General features: G+C 37.6%; 1 protein-coding gene across 12 annotated transcripts in view; it reads right to left on the reverse strand.

Annotated features, from left to right (window-relative positions):
• The window catches only part of LOC134225744 (uncharacterized), a 174,699-nt gene that overhangs the window by 66,677 nt on the left and 98,318 nt on the right, over positions 1–9,704 (reverse strand). For all 12 annotated transcript variants that reach the window (XM_062706082.1, XM_062706081.1, XM_062706080.1 and 9 more), the window contains one exon: positions 9,496–9,697. In XM_062706082.1, the coding sequence (XP_062562066.1) occupies positions 9,496–9,697 (202 nt within the window). The remainder of the gene's footprint in view (positions 1–9,495; positions 9,698–9,704) is intronic.

A 9,704-nucleotide genomic window follows, 5' to 3' on the forward strand; every position in this document is an offset into this window, starting at 1 on the left:
TACGAAGGAATTTTACAAAGAATTCTCGGAAACAAACCGAAATAATTACCAGAATAATTTTTGAAGGATTTCCCAAAGAAACTTCCGATGGAATTTAAGAAAGAATTCCTGAATAAATGTTCGAAAGAATTTCTGAAGGAGTGTCCGAAGGCATTTCCAAAAGAATTCGGAAGCAGTTCCCGAATCAAATTTCGAAACGATTCTCGAAGCAAAGAAATTCAAAAGAAATACCCGAGTGGATTTCCTTAGAAATTTCCAGAAGAATTCCCGAACGAATTTTGCGAACGGATTCCAAAAGGAATTTCAGAAAGTATTCCCAAAGGAATTTTCGAAGCGATTTCGAAGGAATTCCCAAAGGAAATCTTAAAGGAATTCTTAAAGCAGATTACAAAGGCATTCCCAAAGGACTTTCCAAAGAAAAATCTAAAGGAATTTCCGAATGCAATCCCAAAGTAATTCCCGAAGGAATTCCCCAAGGAATTTCGGAATGCAATCCCAAAAAAATTTTCGAATGTATTCCCAAAAGAATTTCCAAAGTAATTTCGAAAGGAATTTTCGAAGGAATTCTCAACGAAATTTCCGAAGCAACTTCAAAAGGAATTTCCGAAAAAATTCCCAAAGGAATACCAAAAGAATATTCCAAAGGCATTCCCAAAGGGCTTTCCATAGGAATTACCAAACGAATTTCCGAAGGCATTCCGTAAAAATTTCCAAAAAAAATCCAAAAGGAGTTTCCGAAATTTTGAAAGGCATTCGCAAAGGAATTTCCAAAAAAAATCCCAAAAAAGATTCGGACGGCATTCCTGAAGGACCTTCCATAGGCAATCCAAAAGGGATTACCGAAGGAATTTTCAATGTATTCCTAAAGGAATTTCCGAAGGAATTTCCAAATGAATTTCCGAAGGATATTTCATAGGAATTTCCTAAGAAACTCTAAAATGAACATCGGAGGAATTCCCAAAGGAATACCCAAATGAATTTCCGAAGGAGTTCCCAAAGGAATTTCCGAAGGAATTCCCAAAGAAATTCCCGAAGGAATTTTCAAAAGGATTCCCAAAGGAATTTCCGATGGAATACCCAAATGAATTTCCGAAGGAGTTCCCAAGAGAATTTCCGAAGGAATCCCCAAAGGCATTCCCAAAGAAATTTCTGAAAAACTTCCCAAATGAATTTCAAAAAAAAATTGCGAAGGAATTCTCAAAGAAATTTCCGAAGGAATTCTCAAAGAAATTTTCGAAAGAATTTCCAAAGGAATTTCCGAAGGAATTCCCAAAGGAATTTCCGAAGCAATTCTCAAAGGAATTTTCGAAGGAATTCCAAAAAGAATTTCCGAAGTAATTCCCAAAGGAATTTCCGTAGGAATTCCCATAGGAGTTTCCGAAGGAATTCCCAAACGAATTTCCGTAGGAATTCTCATAGGAGTTTCCGAAGGAATTCCCAAACGAATTTCCGAAGAAATACCTAAATAATTTTCCGAAAAAAATTCCAAAGGAATTTCCCAAGGAATTCCCAAAGGAATTTCCGAACGAATTCCCAAAGGAATTTCCGAACGAATTCCCAAAGGAATTTCCGAACGAATTCCCAAAGGAAATTCCGAACGAATTCCCAAAGGAATTTCCGAACGAATTCCCAAAGGAATTTCCGAACGAATTCCCAAAGGAATTTCCAAAGGAATTCCCAAAGGAATTTCCGAAGGAATTCCCAAAGGAATTTCCGAAGGAATTCCCAAAGGAATTTCCGAAGGAATTCCCAAAGGAATTTCCGAAGGAATTCCCAAAGGAATTTCCGAAGGAATTACTAAAGGAATTTCCGAAGGAATTACTCCTAAAGGAATTTCAGAAGGAATTCCTAAATAAATTTCCGAAAGAATTCCAACAAGAATTTCTGAAGGAAGTACTAAAGTAATTTCCGAAGAAATTCCCAAAGGAATTTCCGAAGGAATTCGCAAAGGAATTTCCGAAGGAATTCCCAAAGGAATTTCCGAGGAATTCCCAAAGGAATTTCCAAAGGAATTCCCAAAGGAATTTCCGAAGGAATTCTCAAAGGAATTTCCGAAGGAATTCTCAAAGGAATTTCCGAAGGAATTCTCAAAGGAATTTTCGAAGGTATTCCCAAAGGTATTATCGAAGGTATTCCCAAAGGAATTTCCGAAGGAATTCCCAAAGGAATTTCCGAAGGAATTCCCAAAGGAATTTCCGAAGGAATTCCCAAAGGAATTTTCGAAGGAATTCCCAAAGGAATTTCCGAAGGCATTCCCAAAGGAATTTCCGAAGGAATTCCCAGAGGAATTTCCGATGGAATTCCCTAAGGAATTTCCGAAGGTATTCTAAAGGAATTTCCGGAAAATTCAAAGGAATTCACAGAGGAATTTTCAAAGGAATTTCGAAGGAATTCCCAAAGGAATTTCCGAAGGAACTCCCAAAGGAATTTCCGAAGAAACTCCCAAAGGAATTTCCGAAGGAATTCCCAAAGGAATTTCCAAAGGAATTTCGAAGGAATTCCCAAAGAAATTCACAAAAGAATTTTTCGAAGGAATTCTCAAAAGAATTTCCGAAGGAACTCCTAAAGAAATTTCCGAAGGAATTCCCAAAAGAATTCGCAAAAGAATATTCCGAAGGAATTTCCGAAGGAATTCCCAAAGGAATTCCCAAAGGAATTCACTAAGGAATTCCCGAAGGAATTTCCAAAGGAATTCCCAAAGGATTTCTCAAAGGAATTTCCAAAGGAATTCCTGAAGGAATTCCCTAAAGAATTCCCGAAGGAATTCCCAGAGGAATTTCCGAACAAATTCCTAAAGGAATTTCCGACGGAATTCCCAAAGGAATTTCTGAAGGAATTCTCAAAGGAATCCTCAAAGGTATTTCCGAAGGAATTTCCAATGGAATTTCCGAAGGAATTTCCAATGGAATTTCCGAAGAAGTTCCCAAAGAAATTTCCGAAGGAATTCCGAAAGGAATTCCCAAAAGAATTTCCGAAGGAATTCCCAAAGGAATTTCCGAAGGAATGAATTCTAAAGGAGTTTCAAAGGAATTCCCAAAGGAATTTCCGAAGGAATTTCCAAAGAAATTTTGAAGGAATTCCCAAAGGAATTTCCTAAGGAATTCCCAAAGGAACTAACGAAGGAATTCCTCAAGGAGTTTTCGAAGGAATTCCTCAAGGAATTTCCGAAGGAATTCCTCAAGGAATTTCCGAAGGAATTCCTCAAGGAATTTCCGAAGGAATTCCTCAAGGAATTTCCGAAGGAATTCCTCAAGGAATTTCCGAAGAAATTCCTCAAGGAATTTCCGAAGGAATTCATCAAGGAATTTCCTAAGGAATTCCCAAAGGAATTTCCGAAGGAATTCCCAAAGGAATTTCCGAAGGAATTCCCAAAGGAATTTCCGAAGGAATTCCAAAAGGAATTTCCGAAGGAATTCCAAAATGAATTTCCGAAGGAATTCCCAAAGGAATTTCCGAAGGAATTCACAAAGGAATTTCCGAAGGAATTCCCAAAGGAATTTCCAAAGGAATTCCCAAAAGAATTTCCGAAGGAATTCCCAAAGGAATTTCCGAAGGAATTTCCAAAGGAATTTCGAAGGAATTCTCAAAGGAATTTCGAAGGAATTCCCAAAGGAATTTCCGAAGGAATTTCAAAGGAATTTCTGAAGGAATTCCCAAAGAAATTTTCAAAGGAATTCCCAATGGAATTTCCGAAGGAATTCCCAAAAAAAAATTCCGAAAAAATTCCCAAAAGAATTTCTGAAAAAAATCCCAAAGGAATTTCCAAATAAATTTCCAATGGAATTACTAAAAAAAATTTCGAAGCAATGCCAAAAGGAATTTCTATAGCAATTCCCGAAAGAATTTCCGAAGGAATTACCAAAGCAATTCCGAAGGAATTCCCAAAGGAATTTTCGAAGGAATTCAAAGGAATTTCAGAAGGAATTCCCAAAGGAATTTCCGAAGGAATTCCCAAAGGAATTTCCGAAGGAATTCCCAAAGGAATTTCCGAAGGAATTCCCAAAGGAATTTCCGAAGGAATTCCCAAAGGAATTTCCGAAGGAATTCCCAAAGGAATTTCCGAAGGAATTCCCAAAGGAATATCCGAAGGAATTTCCAAAGGAATTTCGAAAGGAATTCCTAAAGGCATTTCAAAAGGAATTCCCAAAGGAATTTCCGAAGGAATTCCCAAAGGAATTTTCGAAGGAATTCCCAAAGAAATTTCCTAAGGAATTTCCGAAGGAATTCCCAAAGGAATTTCCGCCAAAGGAATTTCCGAAGGAGTTTCCGAAAGAATTCACCAAAGAAATTTTCAGAAGAATTTACAAAGGAATTCCCAAAAGAATTCGCAAAAGAATATTCCGAAGGAATTTCCGAAGGAATTCCCAAAGGAATTTCCGAAGGAATTCCCAAAGGAATTTCCGAAGGAATTCCCAAAGGAATTTCCGAAGGAATTCCCAAAGGAATTTCAGAAGGAATTCCCTCGAAAGGAATTTCCGAAGGTATTCCCAAAGGAATTTCCGAAGAAATTTCCGAAGGAATTTCCGAAGGAATTTTCGAAGGAATTTCCAAAGGAATTTCCGAAGGAATTCCAAAAGGAATTTCCGAAGGAATTCCAAAAGGAATTTCCGAAGGAATTCCCAAAGGAATTTCCGAAGGAATTCCCAAAGGAATTTTCGAAGGAATTCTCAAAGGAATTTCCGAAGGATTACTAAAGAAATTTCGAAGGAATTACCAAAGGAATTTCTTAAGGAATTCTAAAGAAATTCCCGAAGGAATTCTAAAGGAATTTCGAAGGAATTCTAAAGGAATTACCGAAGGAATTCCCAACGGAATTCCCGAAGGAATGTCCAAAGGAATTGCGGAAGGAATTCCCGAAGGAATTTCCAAAGGAATTGCGGAAGGAATTCCCGAAGGAATTCTAAAGGAATTTCCGAAGGAATTTCAAAGGAAATTTCGAAGGAATTCCAAAGGAATTTCCGAAGGAATTCCCAAAGGAATTTCCGAAGATATTCCCAAAGGAATTTCCTAAGGAATTCCCAAAGGAATTTCCGAAGGAATTCCCAAAGGAATTTCCGAAAGAATTCTCAAAGGAATTTCCGAAGGAATTCCAAAAGGAATTTCCGAAGGAATTCCAAAATGAATTTCCGAAGGAATTCCCAAAGGAATTTCCGAAGGAATTCCCAAAGGAATTTCCGAAGGAATTCCCAAAGGAATTTCCGAAGGAATTCCCAAAGGAATTTCCGAAGGAATTCCCAAAGGAATTTCCGAAGGAATTCTCAAAGGAATTTCCGAAGGAATTCCCAAAGGAATTTCCGAAGGAATTCCCAAAGGAATTTCCGAAGGAATTCCCAAAGGAATTTCCGAAGGAATTCCCAAAGGAATTTCCGAAGGAATTCCCAAAGGAATTTCCGAAGGAATTTCAAAGGAATTTCCGAAGGAATTCCCAAAGGAATTTCCGAAGGAATTCTTAAAGGAATTTCCGAAGGAATTCCCAAAGGAATTTCCGAAGGAATTCCCAAAGGAATTTCCGAAGGAATTCCCAAAGGAATTTCCGAAGGAATTCCCAAAGGAATTTCCGAAGGAATTCCCAAAGGAATTTCCGAAGGAATTTCCGAAGGAATTTCCAAAGGAATTTCCGAAGGAATTCCCAAAGGAATTCACGAAGGAATTCCCAAAGGAATTTTCGAAGGAATTCCCAAAGAAATTTCCAAAGGAATTTCCGAAGGAATTCCCAAAAGAATTTCCGAAGGAATTCCCAAAAGAATTTCCGAAGGAATTCCCCAAAGAAATTTTCAGAAGAATTTACAAAGGAATTTCCATAGGAATTCCCCAAAGAAATTTCCAGAGGAATTTACAAAGGAATTTCCAAAGGACTTCCCAATGGCATTCCCAATGGCATTCCAAAAAAAATTCCGAAGGAATCCCCAAAGGAATTTCCGGAGGAATTCCCAAAGGAATTTCCGAAGGAATTCCCTAAAGGAATTTCCGAAGGAATTATTCCTACAGGAATTTCAGAAGGAATTATTCCTAAAGAAATTTCCGAAGGAATTATTCCCAAAGGAATTCCCGAAGGAATTCAAAGGAATTTCGAAGGAATTTCCAAAAGGAATTTCGAAGGAATTCCCAAAGGAATTTCGAAGGAATTCCAAAGGAATTTCGAAGGAATTCAAAGGAATTTCGAAGGAATTCCCAAAGGAATTTCCGAAGGAATTTCAAAGGAATTTCGAAGGAATTCCAAGGAATTTCCTAAGGAATTCCCAAAGGAATTTCGAAGGAATTGCCAAAGGAATTTCGAAGGAATTCCAAAGGAATTTCCGAAGGAATTCCCAAAGGAATTTCCGAAGGAACTCCCATAGGAATTTCGGAAGGAATTCCTAAAGGAATTTCCGAAGGAAATCCCATAAGAATTTCGGAAGGAATTCTTAAAGGTATTTCCGAAGGAATTCCCAAAGGAATTTCCGAAGGAATTTCTAAAGGAATTTCCGAAGGAATTCCCAAAGGAATTTCCGAAGGAATTCCCAAAGGAATTTCGAAGGAATTCTAAAGGAATTTCCGAAGGAATTCCCAAAGGAATTTCCGAATTTCGAAGGAATCTCCAAAGGAATTTCCGAGGGAATCCCCAAAGGAATTTCCGAAGGAATTCTCAAAGGAATTTCGAAGGAATTCCAAAGGAATTTCGAAGGAATTCCCAAAGGAATTTCCGAAGGAATTCCCAAAGGAATTTCCGAAGGAATTCCCAAAGGAATTTCCGAAGGAATTCCCAAAGGAATTTCCGAAGGAATTTTCAAAGTAGAAGAAATTCATGTGGGGATTCATGATTGGCCAAATAAAGCACTAAGGTGGCGAAAACCGTGAACTTACCCTTATTCCTTAAGCATTTTTTGAAGCAACTCCCGAAAAATTCCCGGAAAAATATGCGAAGGAATTTTCGGAAAAATTTCTGAAGGAATTTTCGGAGAAATCTCTGAAAGAATTTTCGAAGGAATTCCCGGAAGAAATTACGAAGGAAATCTTGGAAGAATTTCAACGGAAATCAAAAACAACTTTTTTTCGAGAAAATCTTGAAGAAATGTTATTACCAATTTGGAACGATCCTTTTTCCGGCATAGGATGTTTTAGAGTGAAAAACATTCTCGACTCCCCTGGTCATAGTGTGTCCATTGTACTAGCCACACAAGATACATATTCATGCAATTGGCGAGCATAGAAAAGCTTTCTATTAATAGGCGAAGTAATGTAAATAGTTGAAAGCAGGCCATGTTGTAGATGGAATGTAGAGCTATTGAAGAAGAAGATTCTTCCAATTATTTAAGGTCAACTTTCTCAAAGTCTCTAACAATTTAAAAATCTGATAACAAGAAATTATAAAAGCGCTGCAATGGAATCCGGCTTGATGATGGTCAAAAATCGGAAGAATGTTAGGCCAGAACTAAATTGCGGTAATTTTGCGGACCTTAATTAGGGAAACTGCTCTTGGAATCCATCTCATGGCTTCGATATTCATCCCATCAAAAACAAACCAATTGCAAGCAATTTGATTTGTTTCTCATTTTTTCAGACGAAGCGACAAAATTGATGCTGTATTTTTTTTGTTCCGCGATTAAGAAAAAAAAATGACGGAAAAGGCCCAGAATGAATTTCCGAAAAAGTTTTTAAGGAGCTTCCGGAGGAATTCGTTGATACATTTTCAAATGGATCCTTAAAGGAATTTTTCAAGGGATTCATGGAGGCACTAACGTAAACAAAAAGAAAAAAATCATAAAGAAAATTCTAGATAGATTTTAAAATGTATTACTGCAGAAATCTTGAAAGAGTTCCTGCACAAATTTCCGATAGATTTTTCGAATGTATCTCTTCACAAACTTCCGATAGAACCTTTGGTAAATTCATGTATAGGAAATTTATGAAAGAATTTTAAGATGGGCTCTAAACATAATTTTCTTTGAAATTTCATGCGGAATTCTCGCACAACTCCAGTAGGACTAATTGAACTAATTTACGACGGGATTTCAGGAAAAAAAATGAATTAAAGAGTGAAACCCCGGAAGAATTTTTGAAGGTTTTTTTTACTGATGCAAGAATAAATTCAAAATTAATGCAAAACAGGTTCATACGTGGGGTTTGTTTTCTTTTATCCCACCCATATGATTTTAACAAAGGACAACCAATTATATTCATCTGATTCTTGTGATCTCGACCCAAATGTAAATACCATTAAAACGTACCACGCAATTTCTTCGTGGAACAATTTTACAATCAAAAGACATTATACGATTTAAGGAACAAAAGTTACCATGTAGTTCAAAGAAAGTCATCTCTCGAATATTCCGAATTGGTAGGATTACTATTTCTATCAATAACAAAGGAATTGAATACAATTTGTTTTGTTTTTGGGAATTTTCATTACTATTATCATTTGATGTGATAAAATTCAGAAAAATATATTAAGCTCGTTTAGTGGAATGTATTAAACCGTCTAAGACGAATTAGTACTGTCCATTTAATTCCACCACCATAATTGGTGGAATTAAATGGACAGTACTTAATTCGTCTTAGACGGTGTGATAAATTTGTTACAGTGAGATGAAAAATAAAGCACTTCCCCTATACATATGTGAAGCACAAAAATGACACCAAGAGCAGAGCTGCAATGGTCATTAAGTAACATACCGTGAAACGAAACCCATCGACAAAAACAATCAATTTCGATCGTGTAATAGCACATTGAAAACCGAACAAAATTGGCCGTTCAATTGTCGAAAAAAAAAATACTGACCAATAACCCAGCAGGTCTTGTCGAGAAGCGTGTTAACGAGTGTACTTTCGGTGCAACGTTACGTATGGATTCGCCAATCACATCCAATCGATGGCTTGGTTTGATTCAATTTATCTATTTTACTGTTTTTTTTTTCATATTTAGTTTGTTCGTTTCAATTATCATTAACTATAGATGTAAGTAGGTCATACTTGCGAAGCATTATTTTTCTTTAGAAAAAAACCTCTAACGCGTATAGATGGATGCGTGCAACTTGATCCCCACATCACCTTGTACCTAGTCGAGTGTAGGAATTCCAGTATGTACCGTCCTACGTACGTCTAACTACTACCTAAAGGTTGCCCGGCGCAAATGAGAATAATCAAAGGTGTGACCGAAGTGACACCCCGTCGACTCGTAGAGCTGTTATTCAAATACGACCGAGCTAACCCATTCAAGTGTGGAGGTTGTCTTTTTTTAATCTTCATTGAGGTGATTTTTAGCGCCAGCTTCTAATTGATCGCCATGTGGAGGTTGTCCTATACAACATTACGGAGATAAGTTCGACAGAAGCTTGACGATCAATCACATATGACATCTCCAACGGCGAATCTATTATTGTTGAGTACAACTTGCAACGATCGAACGCGAGTTTCAAACAGAAAATAGTATAAGTAGATAGATGCACCACCATTATACAGTTCTACATAGGAAGCAACAAGAACAACAACAACAGTAACAACAAAATGCACACTTACCTTAAACCGCAGTACGTCCTCCATCCGGGCAGTTTTGCCGTCGCTGACGCACGACTGGAAGAAGCTGGGCGCCACCGAAACCCCGAGCGCTTCGCTGGTCATCCCGGTACCGGCCCGTTCCGAATTGCTGGCTATCACCCGAAAGGTGCCAAACAGCAGCACCAGCAGCCGCTGCGTGTGGCCTGGCAGTGACATAAGTAGTCTGCAAT

This window comes from Armigeres subalbatus, chromosome 3, assembly GCF_024139115.2.
Source record: "Armigeres subalbatus isolate Guangzhou_Male chromosome 3, GZ_Asu_2, whole genome shotgun sequence".
NCBI lineage: Eukaryota > Metazoa > Arthropoda > Insecta > Diptera > Culicidae > Armigeres > Armigeres subalbatus.